Genomic DNA, 20,394 nt, shown 5'->3' with positions numbered 1-20,394 from the left:
TCAGTGCTACCATGAGTCTAAAGATTCCATTAAGACCTGCTTGATCCTGTCCTTTCACCCTCTAAATACCTGTGTATTCCTTTCACCAGGGATCAGAAAGGCAGACAAAAACTGGAGCTACTGGGCAACGACTAAAGGAGGCCACAAAAATTAACCTTTCACTTTCCACTCTTGGGAATGTTATTTCTGCACTGGTGGATGGCAAGAGTACTCATGTGCCCTATCGTAACTCTAAATTGACTCGACTTCTTCAGGATTCCCTGGGGGGCAACTCAAAAACCATGATGGTAAGAATGGGATACGCCAAAGTTCAATGTCCCAGTAACCTGGTTTATATCTTTAAGGTGGAATTGAAGCAAAATTCTCATGGGAATAGTTTGACGTTTGTATTTACCCTTCTTTATTTCTGGACTTTGCTCTTTCATCAGTGCATAGAAATGTAGGGCAGGAAGACCCCTTGAGAGGTCATTTAGTCCAACCCCTATGCTGAGGCAGGACCAAGAACCTAGGGCATCCCTAATATGTGTTTGTGCAACCTGTTCTTAAAATCCTTCAATCATGGTGCTTCCACAAGCTCCCTTGGAAGCCTGCTCTGGTGCTTACTATTCTTATAGTTAGAAAGTTTTCCCTAATATCTAAACTAAATCTCCCTTGCTGCAGGTTTAGCCCATTACTTCTTGTTCTACTTTTAGTGGACATGGAGAACAATTGCTCACTATCCTCTTTATAACAGCCTTTCACATATTTGAGACTTCTTTCAGTCCCCCTCAGTTTTCTTTTCTCAAGATTAAATATGCCCAGTTTTAACTTTTCCTCATAGGTAGGGCCCTACCAAAGTCATGGTCAAATTCATGGTTATAGGATTAAAACAATTATAAATTTCATGATTTCAGCCATTTAAATCTGAAATTTCAGGGTGTTGTAATGGTAGGTGTCCTGACCCAAAAAGGAGCGGGGGGGAGGGTTTGCAAGGTTAATGTAACGGGGGTTGCGGTTCTGCTACCCTGACTTCTGCTCAGATGCTGGCAGCGGTGCTGCCTTCAGAGTTGGGCAGCTGGAGAGCATCAGCTGCTGGCCAGGAGCCCAGCTCTGAAAGCAGAAGCACTGCCAGCAGCAGCGCAGAAGTAAGGACGGCACGGTCTGGCTTTGCTACCCTGACTTCTGCGCTGTTGCTGGCAGGGCGCTGCCCTCAGAACTGGGCGCCCGGCCAACAGTTGCCACCCTCCGTCTGCCCAGCTCTGAAGGCAGCGTGGAAGTAAGGGTGGCAATACTGCAACCTCCCCCTAAAATAACCTTGTGACCCCCCCCCTCGAAACTCTGTTTTGGGTCAGGACCTCCAATTTGAGAAATGCTGGTTTTCTAAGTTCCCTCTAAGCCACGCAGCAGCCTATTAAGCGCTGCACAGGTGCTCAGGGCTGCGGCAGGGAGAGATGCCCCGGACCTGCTGCGGCCAGTGGAGAGGCGCCTATCCCACGGGCCTAGCCTCAGAGCTGCCTTGGGGAGAGATGCCTCTTCCCCCATCCCCTCTCCAGCCCAGGTGCTGTTGCAGCGAGAGAGAGCTGGGGGGAGTCCTCTTCCTCCTTCCCTCTCTCTCTCCCTCCCTCCCGTAGTCCCGGAGCCTGCACCCAGAGTCAGAGCCCTCACCTCCCCATACCCCAATCCTCTGCCCCAGCCCTGAGCTCATCATCCTCAGCCCCACTTCTGAGCCCGCACCCTGAGCCCCCTCCCACACTCCAAACCCCTCAGCCTCACCCCCGCCACATGAATTTTGTTATGTACACAACCTCCATATTGTGCACATAATAAAATTCATTCCTCATACGCATGGGGAAAAATTAAAGGGAACGCTGCTGGTCTCCCTCATGAAATCTGTATAGTATAGGGTAAAAGCACACAAAAGACCAGATTTCACAGTCCACAACGCGTTTTTCATGGCCACGAATTTGGTAGGGCCCTACTCATAGGTCAGGTTTTCTAAACCTTTTGTCATTTTCTGTACCTCTTCTCTGGACTCTCCACTTTGGCACATCTTTCTTAAAATGTGGCACCCAAACTGGATCCAGTATTCCAGCTGGGGCCTCACCAGTACCTTATAAAGCAGTACAATTACCTCCTGTGTCTCTCGTATACAACAGTCCTGTTAACATACTCTCATCCTGTACAGCTTTTAGCCTTACATCTATCTGAACATAAAATTCACTTCATGGACATGGGAGGCTATAGACCAGAACAAGAGTACCCAGACGCATAGGGTCAAATGGAAGCTGTGCTTGTGCATCCCGTGGCAGGACTTTGTTCATGCTCTGGAGGCAGCAGAAAAGTACAGTTTGCAGGCAGAAAACTACAGTAAGGGATTTGCAGTACAGGGCGTGGGTCTGTTTTTACATTTCCTGGTCTTGCAATTCCTTGTATTTGTGTCTTTCAAGCTTTTACGTAGTGCTAAATCCCATCTACACAAGTAACTCCTTTTTTTTTTTTTATGTAACAGTGTGCAAATATTGGTCCGGCAGACTATAATTATGATGAGACTATCAGCACACTCAGGTATGCCAACCGTGCCAAAAACATCAAGAATAAGGCCAGAATTAATGAAGATCCCAAGGATGCCTTGCTCCGTCAGTTTCAAAAAGAAATTGAAGAGCTTAAAAAAAAGCTGGAGGAAGGTAACTTCCCTTGTTCCTAATAATGTTCTCTGTACCTTCAGGTTATTCTGTTCCTGTATCACACGTCTCCTTTTTAAAGACTTACCATGGTCTGCTTTTCAGGAGTTTTGTAATAACATCTGAAGTCCCCATGCTTTTACATATGAGTTTGTTACATTAGTCTCAAGTAAAAAGAAGAAACCCAAAAATCACCCATAAATAGAAATAGATGGCATGCACGTATTTCTATGCTGAATGCAAGCTAGAGCTTTTCTTCAGTTAAGTATTGGATTTGTCCACTAGATGGTATTTAGAGCTAATATAAGCTAGCAGATTTCATCTTTTCTTTTCTCCTTGGTTTAGGTTTGGATGTGACCTATATATAATTGAAATGTACTAATTTTAAAAGTCTCATAGAATCATAGAATATCAGGGTTGGAAGGGAGCTCAGGAGGTCATCTAGTCCAACCCCCTGCTCAAAGCAGGACCAATCCCCAACTAAATCATCCCAGCCAGGGCTTTGTCAAGCCTGACCTTAAAAATTCCTAAGGAAGGAGATTCCACCACCTCCCTAGGTAATGCATTCCAGTGTTTCACCACCCTCCTAGTGAAAAAGTTTTTCCTAATATCCAACCTACACCTCCCCCACTGCAACTTGAGACCATTACTCCTTGTTCTGTCATCAGCTACCACTGAGAACAGTCTAGATCCAGCCTCTTTGGAACCCCCTTTCAGGTAGTTGAAAGCAGCTATCAAATCCCCCCTCATTCTTCTCTTCTGCAGACTAAACAATCCCAGTTCCCTCAGCCTCTCCTCATAAGTCATGTGTTCCAGTCCCCTAATAACTTTTGTTGCCCTCCGCTGGACATTTTCCAATTTTTCCGCATCTTTCTTGTAGTGTGGGGCCCAAAACTGGACACAGTACTCCCAGATGAGGCCTCACCAATGTCGAATAGAGGGGAACGATCACGTCCCTCGATCTGCTGGCAATGTCCCTACCTATACATCCCAAAATGCCATTGGCCTTCTTGGCAACAAGGGCACACTGACTCATATCCAGCTTCTCGTCCTCTGTAACCCCTCGGTCCTTTTCTGCAGAACTGCTGCCGAGCCATTCGGTCCCTAGTCTGTAGTGGTGCATGGGGTTCTTCCGTCCTAAGTGCAGGACTCTGCACTTGTCCTAGTTGAACCTCATCAGATTTCTTTTGGTCCAATCCTCCAATTTGTCTAGGTCCCTCTGTATCCTATCCCTACCCTCCAGCGTATCTACCTCTCCTCCCAGTTTAGTGTCATCTGCAAACTTGCTGAGGGTGCAATCCACACCATCCTCCAGATCATTAATGAAGATATTGAACAAAACCGGCCCGAGGACCGACCCTTGGGGCACTCCACTTGATACCGGCTGCCAACTAGACATGGAGCCATTGATCACTACCCGTTGACCCCGATAATCTAGCCAACTTTCTATCCACCTTATAGTCCATTCATCCAGTCCATACTTCTTTAACTTGATGGCAAGAATACTGTGGGAGACCGTGTCAAAAGCTTTGCTAAAGTCAAAGAACAACACGTCCACCGCTTTCCCCTCATCCACAGAGCCAGTTATCTCGTCATAGAAGGCAATTAGATTAGTCAGGCATGACTTGCCCTTGGTGAATCCATGCTGACTGTTCCTGATCACTTTCCTCTCCTCCAAGTGCTTCAGAATTGATTCCTTGAGGACCTGCTCCATGATTTTTCCAGGGACTGAGGTGAGGCTGACTGGCCTGTAGTTCCCAGGATCCTCCTTCTTCCTTTTTTAAAGATGGGCACTACATTAGCCTTTTTCCAGTCGTCCAGGACTTCCCCGGATCGCCATGAGTTTTCAAAGATAATGGCCAATGGCTCTGCAATCACATCCGCAAACTCCTTTAGCACTCTCGGATGCAGCACATCCTGCCCTATGGGCTTGTGCTTGTCCAGCTTTTCGAAATAGTCCCAAACCACTTCTTTCTCCATAGAGGGCTGGTCACCTCCTCCCCATGCTGTGCTGCCCAGTGCAGTAGTCTGGGAGCTGACCTTGTTCATGAAGACAGAGGCAAAAAAAGCATTGAATACATTAGCTTTTTCCACATCCTCTGTCACTAGGTTGCCTCCCTCATTCAGTAAGGGGCCCACACTTTCCTTGACTTTCTTCTTGTTGCTGACATACCTGAAGAAACCCTTCTTGTTACTCTTAACATCTCTAGCTAGCTGCAACTCCAGGTGTAATTTGGCCTTCCTGATTTCACTCCTGCATCCCCGAGCAATATTTTTATACTCTTCCCTGGTCATTTGTCCAATCTTCCACTTTTTGTAAGCTTCTTTTTTGTGTTCAAAATCAGCAAGGATTTCACTGTTAAGCCAAGCTGGTCGCCTGCCATATTTACTATTCTTTCTACACATTGGGATGGTTTGTCCCTGTAACCTCAGTAAAGATTCTTTAAAATACAGCCAGCTCTCCTGGACTCCTTTCCCCCTCACGTTATTCTCCCAGGGGATCCTGCCCATCAGTTCCCTGAGGGAGTCAAAGTCTGCTTTTCTGAAGTCCAGGGTCCATATTCTGCTGCTCTCCTTTCTTCCCTGTGTCAGGATCCTGAACTCAACCATCTCATGGTCACTGCCTCCCAGGTTCCCATCCACTTTAGCTTCCCCTACTAATTCTTCCTGGTTTGTGAGCAGCAGGTCAGGAAGAGCTCTGCCCCTAGTTGGTTCCTCTAGCACTTGCACCAGGAAATTGTCCCCTACACTTTCCAAAACCTTCTTGGATTGTCTGTGCACCGCTGTATTGCTCTCCCAGCAGATATCAGGGTGATTGAAGTCTCCCATGAGAACCAGGGCCTGCGATCTAGTAACTTCCGTGAGTTGCTGGAAGAAAGCCTCGTCCACTTCATCCCCCTGGTCCGGTGGTCTATAGCAGACTCCCACCACGACATCACCCTTGTTGCTCACACTTCTAAACTTAATCCAGAGACACTCAGGTTTTTCTGCAGTTTCATGCTTGAGCTCTGAGCAGTCATACTGCTCCCTTACATACAGAGCAACTCCCCCACCTTTTCTGCCCTGCCTGTTCTTCCTGAACCGTTTATATCCATCCATGACAGTACTCCAGTCATGTGAGTTATCCCACCAAGTCTCTGTTATTCCAATCACATCATAATTCCTTGACTGTGCCAGGACTTCCAGTTCTCCCTGCTTGTTTCCCAGGTTTCTTGCATTTGTGTATAGGCACTTGAGATAACTCGCTGATCGTCCCTCTTTCTCAGTATGAGACAGGAGCCCTGCCCTCTCGCGCGCTCCTGCTTCCTCCTCATTCATGTTATGTTAATGTCGGACTGGGGACAAGTGCAAACTGGGGTTTTAAAAAGCATAATGACAAAGGGGTAAATGTTCTCCTTCTAGCAGAAAAAAGTGCTTGGGAAGGGAACAAATGCCTCTGAAACTATCAAAGTGAACTTGTGGAGATGGCTTTTAAGTCTCCTTCTAAAGAATAAGGGGGTAAAGCTACAAAACCATATGGCTCCACAGGCTCTGTGAGCAACTGAGCCCTTCACATCCCACAAATGAGAATCAGCCTCTTCGTAGGTGGGGTCCTTGGCAGCATATAGCCTGAGAGAGCAGAGCTATGATTCCATGTGTTTATACGGACACATCAGTATCCTACTGACTGTGGATAAGGGAGAAGGCACAGAGAAGGAGATTTCCACTCGGATTTCCACTTGGAAATCTTTTCAATCCGAGAGAGACATGGAAAGTACAGTAGTGTTCCCACCCACTGTTCTTAACCCATTATTTCAACCCCTGTTGAGTCCCTTTGCTAATTTTGGGCCCCGCACCGCAGAATAAATGCCTTGCAAATGGAAGTCTGATTAAAGCGTACAGCTCAGAAACTGACACTCATAGATGTAAGGATGCAGCTGTGCTATTCTTTTGAACTTTTGCACTGAATTACATTTTAAAGTTCTGACAGACTTTGGTTTCAAATTGAAGTTGAAACATTAAAAATACCAAAGCATACCTTGGTTACAACAGAGAGTCATCTTTTCAGAAAACAACTGAGAGACTCTGGACAGTTTAAAAAAAAATCTATATGGCATAATGCTTAAAGTGTAAATATTTATTCCTTATGAACACTGTAGCCATTTTTCTCTGTATTTCAAACTTCATCTAAAGTGCTTAGAGGTAAAATAATACCTTGTTGGAGAATTGTAGCATAATAATGCTTAGCACTTGTGCTTTACAAATGCTGCAATATTAGACTCCAATCGCGAACTTTCTAAAATACATAATTATAGGTAGAATTTTGGTATGTCAGCATATTTTGGAACTGGACTGTAAGCTTTACTGAGATTGCTGGTTTAATATTTATCAGATTTTATATTCTGAAAAAGAAACATGTACCTATTACATGAGTAAACAAATGGAAAAACCCAGATCTTTCCCAAATTTGCATTGCCTGTACAGTCACTTAGTATCTGCTGCCAAGACACTGCTCAAATAAAGTTGAAGGTAGATAAAATGCTGCTGTTATAATTAATTGTCTGATATGCTGTGAAAGAGAGTGCCTTGGAAACATATATTTGTGTTTTAGGGGAAGAGATATCTGGCTCTGATATCAGTGGTTCTGAAGATGAAGATGAAGAAGAAGAAGAAGATGGGGAGGTTGGAGAGGATGGGGAAAAGCGTAAAAAACGAAGGGGTAAGGTATTCGCATGCTCCAATTCTCTCGTCCTTAGTCGTCAAGAAGTTGACTCCGGAAATTTCTTTGCATGAAGGAATCAGTATGCAACTTTGCATAAGTATGAACTTAACTGAGACTGTAGTAAAGTTCTACTGCCCGCTGCAATTATCATGCCTCTTGTAGAAACGAAGCCATTTGAAGCAGTCAGTCTAGCTAGACTGCTATACCTTTATATAGCATCTGCTTCCACTTAGGTAGTTTTGCTTGTAGTAACTTTCTCTTACGTGGTGGTTCCCTGGTTACAGCAGGGTGGCCATGTATGGCTTGTTACTGTGCGCATGTCTATGAGACTGATAGCAAACCCACACAACAGAACTGCCTCTGGGATATGGAGTTGTGGGGAGGGAGTAGGGTTGCCAATTTTGCTTCGCTGTATCCTGAAGGTGTCGTCACATGACATAATCTTTAATTAAAGATTAATCCTTGAATCCTGGAGACTCCAGGACAATCCTGGAGGGTTGGCAACCCTGGGAGAGAGAGTCTAACGAGCTACCGCAAGAGGAGAGAGAGCAGTTTCTAAAAAAAAAACAAAACAAAACAAAAAACAGGAAACTTAATGGCCTTGTCTAATAAGAGCCTGCTGTGTATATGGAAGAGATGAAGGAACTCCCATTGATTTCTCTTTGCTGGGAGTAGAGACTGTAGGAATGGGCTCTAATATTACAAGCTAAATTCATCCTGTTCGTTAAACTATTTTTAGTGCTCAGACTTCTTTCCTGTCTGAAGTGTAGAATGTGTTTAAACAGAATTCCAGACTTAATGCTGGAAGGAATCTGTTACATTTGACTTGTCTTTCATTAGTGTCACAAATTGTCTGTTTTCTTCAGAGGGGCCCCAAGCTCAAATGCCAGTTTTAATTAACCTTTTTATGTTTAAAGGTTTACTCAGATGTAAAAAGTGCTTCTTGCCACAGTGAACTCCCAGAACTCTGTCCTGAGCCTAAATTCTGCAGCTTTCTCTACAATTTGTTTCATTGTTGGTGTTTAAGGAGGCTTCAGTCACATTACTGATGATCAGTATTGCAACATAATCGTATTAAATCTACAGTATGATGTATGGTTTAAACAAGTCATTTCAAGCTTATGTGGGATTGTTTTTGATGGGTAATGTTCATGTTATAGCTGTTTATCGTGTTCAGTCAAGTTGCTGCTAGTGCTGTTGGCATGGTTACCTGGTGTGTTTTTAAAAATCCACAAGTGGCCTTTCTGTTTTGTTCACATGCGTTCAATTGGTTAGATGATTTTACTTTTACGTGTACTCTACTTGATGTTCATAATGGGTTATCAGCCCATAAGGGCAAAAAGTAGAATTGTTGTAACTGGTCTTCAGTACAATTACAGAAGTATCTCTGGGGCTGAAGTTCTGCTCTCGGATTAACTGGTGCAAATCCAGAAGGTTATCTGAGTGCAGAATTTAGCTCAGTAAAGTAATATGCCCTTCATTGTTAAGTACTATAAATCTTCAGCGTATGCCAGTTCAGAGGATTGTATGGTGCTATCTCCTGTCAATTACGATTCATTGATTCTAGAAATTCATTGCCTATACCATTGTTTAATAGGTCTGTAGCCTAGCACTTGTCTCTTGTGCGAGGGTCATTTCTTGTGGCAAAAAAGCTGACCACCACTACTTATGTTGCTGCGTTAAACTAGTCGATTCCAAATAGCACGGTGAGTCAAGTGTTCTCTTGTGATTTAGTTACCTTCGTGACCTGATCAACAGGCTTCTTTTTAGTAACTGCCCCTTTGCAGGCAGGTATTATGACCCTTTATAGGACAAATCCTTCTTGGAGTCATGTGCCTGATAACAGAATGAATGGTGCATAATATTTTTTTCATAATCTGTAGAATTAAAGTGAAAATAGGCATGTGGGTCACTTTTCATTTTGAGCAATTACCCAATATGGCTAGTGATTTTTTGTTGTCTCATACTAGACATGGTCAGGATGGATTTTTGCTGAAATATGGTTGTTCTATAGCCTACATTTTAGAGTATACAATGGTGGCTTTACAGGAGCGAATCGAAGTGGGATCCAAGCAAATGCTTCCAAACATAAGTATTACTTTGCCTTTTCAAACCAGTTTGCTGGTTCTTCTGGGCTTCTTTGGATTTCTTTCTTTTGGAACTAATTTTTAGCTGTGTGTTTCTTCATATTCTTGTTCCTTATTTCCTGGGTTTTCCGTGGGTCTTACTTTTTTGTTTTCCAGGCAGTAGCAGCACCAGTAGTTCAGACTCCACATGCTCTGTCATAGAGAAACCTCTGGATAAGTCCTTCACTAGTGAGTGGGAGCTCTTAAGTCGTTTAACAAAGCTTTGGCCTTTCCATAACCTGTGCACTCCATTTTGTAAATGCCACACTGCTCCCTGCCACTTTTTTTATTTAAGAGAAAAATGTGGGTTTATAAATTGGCTAAAGCATGCTTTTCTTTTGCTGCTTTCAAGCTTTAAACAATTGTTCAACGTGCAACTTAGCTTAATGTTTGAGAAAATGTAAGGCAAGTTAGTGCTTTGTTCGAGCTAACTGTAAAGAGTGGGGGGAAATAGCATGGAAAATCCAATTCCAGTTTTTGTTTCATTGGCTTCCTTCTTTATTGAGACATTGGCAGAGAACAAATCAGTGGAACAATCAAAATCTTACTTTAGATTTATAATCTGGAAAGGGGGCTAGATAGCATCTGATTAATTCACAGTCCTTTGATCTAAAGAGATCTGGATTCAGATCTTTAAGGGTGGCAAGTAAATTCTATTGTCTATTGTGAAAAGATATCCAAGTCACTGTAAATCATCATTTGCTTGGGCATCATTGTCATTCTTTGTTCAGAGAAGGGGCCAATAGTCTGGATGAAGAAACTATTGGCTTAGTTGCCCCTGGCTCCAAACAGGGCTTTTTGGTCCCCTTATAAACACCAGAATTAATTAATTAATGATGGCTGTTTTACTCAAAATATTCTTTAAAAGCCCTAATTTCAGATTGGTGGGAACTTTCTAACACTAGTTTGTATCTTACTTCTGCAAGCCCGAGTCACACTTTTCCCCTTTCTTAGGCAGAGAGAGGCTGATAGTTCATGGTGTTGATATCTTCTAGTTTTATCTAAAAAGGAGAGCTTCTTAGTTTCTAAACTGTTCATTTATTGGTGGTATTAACATTTTTCCACCAATAGTAAAATACAAAATCCCATTTACTTGTCACAGTCAAGAAGGCTTAAAATGTAATGTAAAAACCCTCTAGTGGTTTACTTTATTGGAGGCATTGAAATGCATTTGCTTTTCCAAACTTGCTTTTAACCAGAATATTTGGGTGTGGGCAAATCACTTAATGGCAAGTTGTCTACTGAAATACTTAGTTGGGGACCAGTCCACCTCCCATCAGTCAGTGAAGAGACTCCAATTTATTACGGTGGAAGTTGGCTCAGACCGTCAGTGGTAGAATAAACACTACTTGTTCTACAGTCAAAATAGTAATTGTCCTCATATGTTGTGTGGATCTTTTGCATGTCGTCTTCCTTCTGCATTATCTTTTTTCTTTTTCTTTTCCTGTTTCATTCTGATCACACCTGCTTGAATAACCAAAATTAGCCATATACCTCTATGGAAGCATCAGTTACTGCAAATTAACCTACTAATATCCTGTTTAATTGAACATAGAAATCTTGTGCTGAAATCCCATATGTGCAGTTGATCATATAAAACAAAGAATTGACTTGGAAATCTCGCTAAAATGCAAAGCAAGCTTTCTTTCTGTGTGCTAAGGTTTTACAGGTAATGTAAAAAAAAAATTGGCTACCTTGAAAACATAACTCAGTCTTACTTTAGGGTGGTAGGTGCCCGCTTGGATGTTTCTTAGGGCATGATCTTTGCGGCAGGCTCGTAATGTCATATATAGAATCTGCGTTATATTGAACTGAATAGGAGAATGCAAGAATGGTTTGAAGATTAATCTGAATATGCAAAAAAAAAGTATCCTTTGGTTCAGAAAATTTACTCTGGCCAACCATAAATCGTAACACAAATATTTGCTTTAATGGCCTCTTATTTCTCAATGATTATTCTGCTGATTTTTTCTGTCTGTAGATGCAGATTTAGATTAATCCTTATACTGATACTGATGATCTTTATAACAAAACAATCAAGCAGTAATGTTTTTCTTTTTCCTCCCTTTTTTATGCATATGCTGCCTATCTGCGATTTGCTTACTACTTCCTCTTAATGCAAGATCAAGCAGGTTGGTGTGATTGATTTGTGATCGATATAGTACCGATACAGAGCTTGTAAACGGTCTTGCTGCTCAATCTAACTTTCATTCTTTAAAATTGAGAAGATCTAAGAATGTGTTTTGACAGGTAAGGCTCCTTCATTCACCTGTCCCTGACCTTTTTGCTTAAGGATTTCTCTATATAGAATTTCACAGAAAGCTCAAACTTCTAAAGGATATTGCCCAAAGCTTGGTCAAGCAACATATTGCGGCTGTGAACCTACATGTTGCTACTTCTTACCATCGGGCCAACAGGAGAAGCAAATGGAATCTAAACCAAATTATTTTGATTGTCCTGTTCCTGAATTACTGTCACACATCCTGCCATGAAATTATATACTACACCCAAATACCTACATAATTCCCCCTCCCCACCCCCATTTCTGGTGGGTGTGGGTGTGTGTATTTAAAATGGGGCTGTGGATTAATCTTAGTTAACTCACGCGATTAACTCAAAAAAATTAATCGTGATTAATCACAGTTTTAATTGCACTGTTAAACAGTAGAATACCAATTGAAATTTATTAAATAGTTTGGATGTTTTTCTACATTTTCAGATATATTGTATTCTGTGTTCTAATTGAAATCAAGGTGTATATTTTGGATTACAAATATTTGCACTGTAAAAATAAACAAAAGAAATTGTATTTTTCAGTTCACTTCATATAAGTATTGTAGTGCAATCTTTGTCGTGAAAATGCAACTTACAAATGTAGATTTTTGTTGTTGTTACATAACTGCACTCAAAAACAAAACAATGTAAAACTTCAGAGCCTACAAGTCCACTTAGTCCTCCTTCGTGTTCAGCCAATCGTTTGTTTACATTTACAGGCAATAATGCTGCCCTCTTTTTTTTTATTTACAGTGTCACCAGAAAGTGAGAATTGGGCATTTGCATGGCACTTTTGTAGCTGGCACTGCAAGGTATTTAGGTGCCAGATATGCTAAACAATCGTGTGGCCCTTCATGTTTCGGCCACCATTCAGGAGGACATGCTTCCATGCTGATGACACGTGTTAAATAATGCATTAATTAAATTTGTGACTGAACTCCTTGGGGGAGAATTGTATGTCCCCTGATCTGTTTTACCCGCATTCTGCCATATATTTCATGTTATAGCAGTCTCAGATGATGAGACAGCTTCATTTTAAGAACACTTTCACTGCAGATTTCACAAAACACAAAGAAGGTATCTATGTGAGATTTCTAACCGACCCAAGGTTTAAGAATCTGAAGTGCCTTCCAAAATCTGAGAGGGACGAAGTGTGGAGCATGCTTTCAGAAGCCGTCAAAGAGCAACACTCCGATGCGGAAACTACAGAACCCGAAGCACCATAGAAGAAAATCAACCTTCTACTGGTGAGATCTGACTCAGATGATGAAAATGAACATGCATTGGTCTGCACTGCTTTGGACTGGTATTGAACAGAACCCATCCTCAGCATGGATGCATGTCCACTGGAATGGTGGTTGAAGCATGAAGGGACATATGAATCTTTAGCGCATCTGGCACATAAATACCTTGTGGCGCTGGCCACAACAGTGCCATGTGAACACCTGTTTTCACTTTAAGGTGACATTGTAAACAAGAAGTGGGCAGCTTTATCTACTGCAAATGTAAACAAACTTGTTTGTCTTAGCGATTGTCTGAATAAGAAGTAGGACTGTGTGGACTTGCAGGATCTAAAACTTTACATTGTTTTGTTTTTGAATGCGGTTTTTTTGTACCTAATTCTACATTTTGTAAGTTCAGCTTTCATGATAAAGAGATTGCACTACAATACTTGTATTAGGTGAATTGAAAAATACTATTTCTTTTTTTACAGTGCAAATACTTGTAATCAAAAATAAATATAAAGTGAGCACTGTACACTTTTTATTCTGTGTAATTGAAATCAATATATTTGAAAATGTAGAAGACAACCAAAAATATTTAAATAAATGGCATTCTAGTATTGTTTAACAGTGCGATTAATTGCACAATTAATTTTTTAATCACTTGACAGCCCTAATTTAAAAATTAATGAGGTGATGTTTCAGTGTCTTTACAAAAGTTGTGTGTGTATATGCAGTGGAGAGCCTTTTACCGAATGATGATGTTTGGCAGGGTATTCTGCAGGGTTTTTTTTCTTGTTTTTTCTCCCCTGCAGTAGCGGTAAATTGTTGCTATTGGATTTTCACACATTCAAGTTAGTTTTCTTTTGTCTAGATTTTGTTAGAATGCAGCTGGGAAAAATCAAAACAGGGTAAATAAAGGGTATTTTCCACACACTAAAAGTTCTAGAAATCTAAATTAGCTTGGTATCTTGCTATGCTCTCTGCGACCCCTCGTGCAATTAATCTGAAACCTGTTCATGTTCATATGCATTGATATATTGTGCAGTTTTGTAATTAAGATCTTCCCAATCCAAAGTTATTTTTCAACTAATGTTGATCTCTGAGTTTTGGAGGATGATTTATAGGAGCCATTCTTTTTGTTCTAGAATTCTGAATTATTTTCAGATGACCTTATAGGGCTACTGAACTCAGTCTGAATACCAGTTAGCTGCTCAAGTTACCTCCATTGTAATCACGGAGGTGTAGTGTAAAAAACTGGTTTGTTTTTTACTTTTTACCAGTGGTCAAAGTACTACCTTTATAGACCATTACAAATCGCACCACCCCAGAATCTCTGAATGGATACTGCTACAAAGACAATCTGAGTCCACAAGCTGTTGTCCATCCCTTATCTGCTGTTATCTAATCGGGCTTTTCTGCATTTCTCTGCACATTGTAGTTCTTCATTGTGGACAATACAGTCTTAAAAGATCTTACTGCTAACTTTCGCAGTGACGTTCCATAGGGAATGCAGTACAGAAGGGTATTTTGGAGAAAATTTCTTCCAGTGTGAATTTTTGGAAAGTGGAATTCTGAACTTAGCTTTAGAACTCAACTCTCCTAACAGGCTACAAAAAGAAACCTGAGCATCTAATTATAAAGAGAAGTGATTACATTTTAAAGTTTGCTTAAAAAATAAACTCTGTATTGAACTGTGCAGACTAACTTTTCATTATCCCTTTAAAGTAATTTAGGTCTCAAACTTCTGGCTTTTTTTTAAGATGGCAGACTTTTTCACAACGGTTTTATTCTTTTTTTAAATTTGATTTTACTATTATACACTAATATTAGCTTAATACTTCTGTGTCCCCAGTGGCAATAAATAGCAAAAGCAGGGCTTGAGTGGCTTGTAAATGTCACTAGATTTCTAAGATGGAACTAGTCTGGTGTGCACCTAACTCTTCTTCATATAAGTCAGTTACTGTTTTTCTTCTTGTCCAGTTTCCAAAGTGCCACTGGATGGCTTTGTTGAAGTCTTAATAACAAAGCTACTCTAAAACGTTTAGTATAAAAGTTGCCTGTGTTGGACAGTGATGTGATACAAGCTGGTTTCCTGACAGAGCTGGGAAGCATCACCAGCATCTATTAAATATCCATTTGCACTGAATAGTACTATTATACACTCCAGTAGGTGCAGAGATAGGGTATAACTATATATTGCCATTGAAATATTTTTATTTAACTTTTGTTGAAAATCACATTTAATTTGAAATCGGATGACAAGATAGAAATCTTCACTATAATAAAAGACAGTGTTTTATTTTTGTCATCAAATAATTCATCCTTAACCTGAATCTTTCCAAAGGCAAGAAGAAAGTTTCCCCAGATAAAATGGTAGAGATGCAAGCCAAGATTGAGGAAGAGAGAAAAGCACTTGAAACCAAGCTTGACATGGAAGAGGAAGAGAGAAACAAAGCCAGGGCTGAACTGGAGAAGAGAGAGAAAGATCTGCTCAAAGCCCAGTTAGTACTGTATCATAAGAACAATTTTTTTTTACAGTTCAGTAATCAGATCTAATTAGGGATGTGTGACTGGTGGAAATTCAAATGAATTGGTTGATTAAAGCAGGGATGCACAAAATGAATGCTCTCCTGTCCTGCTGTTAAAGCAAATGAGCTTCCTGTGTAGGTTAGAGCTGGTCAGAAAATCCAATTTAAAAAAAAAAATGCATTTTTTAAATTTTTTTCAAAATTTCAGCCAGCTTTAAAAAAAAATAAAATCCAAATTTGAAAAAGCTGGACAAGCTCCTGTATGTATTGACTGCTAATGAAGTAGTCAAATACTAAGAACCATCATAACAGCCTTTACTGCCATACAGTTTAATGAGATGGAGGTGGTTGATTCTGGGCACAGAACTTATCTTGATGTGGAAAGACTGATCCAGGCTGGAGCTGAAAAGTGACCTGTGAGTTCTCACAGGGCCTCAGGGCAGAGCACCAGGCACATGGCTGGTGGGACAAGGGCTGGAGAGGTAATGGACTCCTGTGTGAAGCCTCCATGATCCCTGCTTGTCTTACTCTGGCCCCATGTGTGATTATTTTCTCTTCTCCTTCCCACCAAGGCCCTGAGGTAAACAGCTGCTGCTGCCACCTCTTATTCTCTCTCCTCCTGGGTCCCCACGTTGCCTGAGCCCCAGCAGAGGGAGCATTGAAAGTGGAGGAGGAGACAGTCTCCCTGATCTCCGTGCCCCAGCAGCCCCCGGTGGAAGGGAGGATTTGCAGCAGGAGAGACTGTTCACTGTCAGCTGCCCTGTTTGACTTTTAGCTGCAGCTCTCTCCAGTAACTTGTATTTTCTTCTTCTTGCAGTCTCGAAAGTGAGATGAGTGTTCAGGCCCTCTCCTGCCCACAGTTCAGACCCATTGTTCAGGCCAGGCCCCACCACTAGAGAGAGCCTGGAATACATGGTGTTCCACTCCCTGTCTCTCTCATCAGACAGGAACACCAGTCGCTGCTGGAGAAGTTATCAGCTTTGGAGAAGAAGGTGATTGTGGGAGGTGTGGACTTGCTGGCAAAAGCTGAGGAGCAGGAGAAACTTCTAGAGGAATCTAACATGGAGCTTGAAGAGCGAAGAAAAAGAGCTGAGCAGCTTCGCAAAGAGCTTGAGGAAAAAGAGGTTTGATTAGCTTCCTTATTGTAGTGCTGATGATCTTAACTGACAGGACTGATTGTGCTCACCTTCCATTGTCTCTCTCAGCCTTGTGTGCACGCTTGATATGGAAGCTATGGCAGGAGCTGATGCCAACGTTCCTAGAGACTGACACCTGAAATGGGTAGGCAGTTCTCTGGCACAGAAGTGTGTGCAAGGACGAGCTTTATAGCAGCGCGTAAAAACAGTGGGGCGTGTGTGATACAGATCAGTGTAGGCAGAGCCGGCACTTCACTTAGTCCAAGTAGTTTCTCCTCTGGCTATACCACAGCCAAATGCTTCTTTAACAATAGTAAATTGTGTGTTGCCTTTTGTTTTTAAATGTTGCAAACAGCAAGAGCGCCTGGACATTGAGGAGAAGTACACCAGCCTGCAGGAAGAGGCACAGGGCAAGACCAAGAAGCTGAAGAAAGTCTGGACAATGCTAATGGCTGCAAAATCAGAGGTCAGTGTCCAAAAGAGTTGTTTAGTTAGTATTTCCAAAACAGACTTAGTTTGTAAATATGTGCCCTACACTATGTAACCCTGGAAAAGTGCTTTACCAGTGTCTTTATAAAGCACCTCTTGGTTTGTATGTTTTCAGAGAACTAACTGAACGCTGGTAATCTGAGCCTCTGGGGGTTACATCTTCAAGCTTTTCTCTGAATCTACGAGGGCTAGGGTGACCAGACAGCAAGTGTGAAAAATCAGGACGGGGGCAGGGGGTAATAGGCGCCTATATAAGACAAAGCCCCAAATATCAGGACTGTCCCTATGAAATCAGGACACCTGGTCACCCTAATGAAGGCGAGAATTATTTTTCTTTGAAATGAAAGCGGAGGGTCTCATTCATATGACTCTGGGAGCTGGAGCTTTAATAAAATCACCAGTTATCGCTAAACGTGTTATAAAATCATCAGTTGCCAACACACTTGCTCTGCACAATTGCCTGCTTCTGCTTGACTTGAATAGTCTCTTATCTTTTCTTTCAGAGTAATGTAATCACTTGACAGAATATGGGATTAATAATTTATCTTAGTTGTATCTCCCTTGGAATTTCACTTTTGTTGTTGTTTTTTTTTCTTTCTCTCCTGTGACTTTTCATCTCCGTGGCATATTTTTCTCCTTTCTGTAGCTTTTTTCCCCTATCCTATCCTTCTGGCCAGGATCCCCAATCACCCGCCACCTGGTTACCACATTCTTTCCCTTTCCCTACAACCTGTGGGAGCTCAGAATGTCTGTTGGCTGGTGCCTGTAGCCCATGCTGCAGGAGGTCTTCAGGCCGAGAGCTGCTTCCTGCAGTTGCCTGAGCTGCATAGTAGTCTGTTGGATAATGGGATTTTTTTTAGGGTGTGCAGGTCCCTTCCTTCAACAGGGTATACCTAGACTGCTCTGCTCCTGGTTTCTTCCAACAAGTGCAGAGCAGGGATTTGCAGAAGTCTTGTAGGCAAAAAGTGCCAGTCTGAGCTCGTATGTTTAAATTTATCAATTCTTGGGGATAGTTTATAATAAATGAATTCATTTTGCCTGTGAATTTAAATGGAGGTGGAATGATGAAAGGCCAACAACTTTTTGAAGGGCTTTCATGTTTGAACTACTTCTAGCTTCCTGATGGCTTGCTTTATTGTCCATAGATGGCAGATCTGCAACAGGAACATCAGAGAGAGATTGAAGGATTGCTGGAGAATATTCGGCAGCTCAGCAGGGAGCTTCGTCTTCAAATGCTCATCATAGATAACTTCATTCCTCAGGACTACCAGGTAAAGGAAGGGAAGCCTAGTCTTGGATTTGGGGTTTTTAGTAATGTTAGACACACCCATTGATTCCTCCAGCATTCCTTCTGTCCCCATCAGTAGTGGGAGTGACTCAGCACACCTCATCTCTGTATCCAGTTTGTTAGAGCTAGTAGGTGTTAAATAGCATCGCACAAAAAACAATGAGCCACTTAAGATTCTAACTTATGTATATATTTGTAAAAGAGTATTTATAAAACACAGCAAACCTCTAATTGAATTTAATTAGAAGGAAAATCAAGGTAATTAGGTTTCAGACCAACACAGTTATATGAACGTGCTACCAGGCACAACTCTGTCACATTTCCATATTAGTTTTAAATCACTGTCAAAAACATGAGAATCAGAGACCCCAGATGTGACGGAGTCAATCTTCTGAAAATACCAAGACAGAGGTTTCTGGTGAGCATTACAATTGTTCACTAAGCAGAATGACTTCACCAGTCACCTTGCTCCCTGTAGTCTTTATGTAATGCTTTGAAAAGCCTGGTTGAGTATACTGATAAAGTGAAGCAATTACTTGATTATCTGGGGAGGATCCACTTCCTCTCCACCCTCTGTCTAAAAGATCTGAAGTATTTTCTAAAATTGAAGGCCATCTCTACAATAGGAAAATGTATACCTGTAATTGTCCACTGTGGTAACTTCACCCTGGGACTGAGTAGCTTTTGGACAACAGTGGTTACAAATAGCTGATGACTACATCAACAGGGAACTACAGGCTCAAACTCTGCCAACGCATCCTAAATATTCATCTTTCACTCTGCTCTTCACAGAAATGAAAATCTCCTGTTGGACCTCCTACTATAAAAAGCATTATCGATTGAGGATGAACAGTTCCCATCAAAAGGGAGTAGGAGTTACAAGGCACAAAGCCAGCTTATGTAGCCTACCCAAAGGCAAAGTGTTAAAACTGGTGCAGATCCCCCCAAAACAGGGCTATCAGTTCATTACAAGAAAATGAATGAAAATTGATCCATTCTCCAGAATGACTAATGGGATGTTTCAGGACCCGTTCTGGTCTAGGGACAGTTGGATGAAGATGAAGTTAGCAGCAGTATTTGATGTTAAAAGACGCACAACATGACAGTACCTAGAACTTTCTTTGTAGTGTTCTCTTGGCTCACCAGTTTATGGTATGCCTGAGATTCATTGTATCTGACAATTTAAATAAAAAGAAAAGCAGTATTTGTGGCACCTTAGAGACTAACCAGTTTATTTGAGCATAAGCTTTCGTGAGCTACAGCTCACTTCATCGGATGCACACTGTGGAAAGTGTAGAAGATCTTTTTATATACACACAAAGCGTGAAACAATACCTCCTCCCACCCCACTCTCCTGCTGGTAATAGCTTATCTAAAGTGACCACTCTCCTTACAGTGTGTATGATGATCAAGGTGGGCCATTTCCAGCACAAATCCTATTACCAGCAGGAGAGTGGGTTTGGGGGGGGGGGGGGTGTGTGAGAAAACCTGGATTTGTGCTGGAAATGGCCCAACTTGATTATCACACATTTTATAAGGAGAGTGATCACTTTAGGTAAGCTATTACCAGCAGGAGAGTGGGGTGGGAGGAGGTATTTTTTCATGCTTTGTCTGTATATAAAAGATCTTCTACACTTTCCACAGTATGCATCCGATGAAGTGAGCTGTAGCTCACGAAAGCTTATGCTCAAATAAATTGGTTAGTCTCTAAGGTGCTACAAGTACTCCTTTTCTTTTTGCAAATACAGGCTAACACCGCTGCTACTCTGAAACCTGACAATTTAAATATCTCTCACCACCCAGTACAAAACACACTAAGCATTTTTCCTTTGTTTTTATGAATATCACACCCAGACAACTATCTTAATGACTGGAGACCTGTACATGTGCAGGGTACTCCAATATGCCCTGGAACAGGTGATTCAGACTAAGCGTATGTCTACACTGCAATAAAAGATGCACAGC

At 41.6% G+C, this 20,394-nt stretch overlaps 1 protein-coding gene across 3 annotated transcripts in view; it reads left to right on the top strand.

Moving 5' to 3' along the window:
* KIF3A (kinesin family member 3A) overlaps window positions 1-20,394 on the top strand; it is a 38,287-nt gene that overhangs the window by 10,022 nt on the left and 7,871 nt on the right. For 2 of the 3 annotated variants that reach the window (XM_084637013.1, XM_084637012.1), the window contains exons 7-14: window positions 90-287; window positions 2,489-2,663; window positions 7,252-7,359; window positions 9,606-9,677; window positions 15,333-15,489; window positions 16,460-16,640; window positions 17,008-17,118; window positions 18,287-18,412. In XM_084637013.1, coding sequence (XP_084493139.1) covers window positions 90-287; window positions 2,489-2,663; window positions 7,252-7,359; window positions 9,606-9,677; window positions 15,333-15,489; window positions 16,460-16,640; window positions 17,008-17,118; window positions 18,287-18,412 — 1,128 coding nt within the window. The remainder of the gene's footprint in view (window positions 1-89; window positions 288-2,488; window positions 2,664-7,251; window positions 7,360-9,605; window positions 9,678-15,332; window positions 15,490-16,459; window positions 16,641-17,007; window positions 17,119-18,286; window positions 18,413-20,394) is intronic. The other variant, XM_084637014.1, reaches the window with a different exon arrangement.

The sequence above is a fragment of the Lepidochelys olivacea genome (assembly GCF_965140295.1).
Source record: "Lepidochelys olivacea isolate rLepOli2 genome assembly, chromosome: 8".
Classification (NCBI taxonomy): domain Eukaryota; kingdom Metazoa; phylum Chordata; order Testudines; family Cheloniidae; genus Lepidochelys; species Lepidochelys olivacea.
Note: the sequence above shows the minus strand (reverse complement) of the source record. Positions and strands in the feature narration are given on the sequence as shown.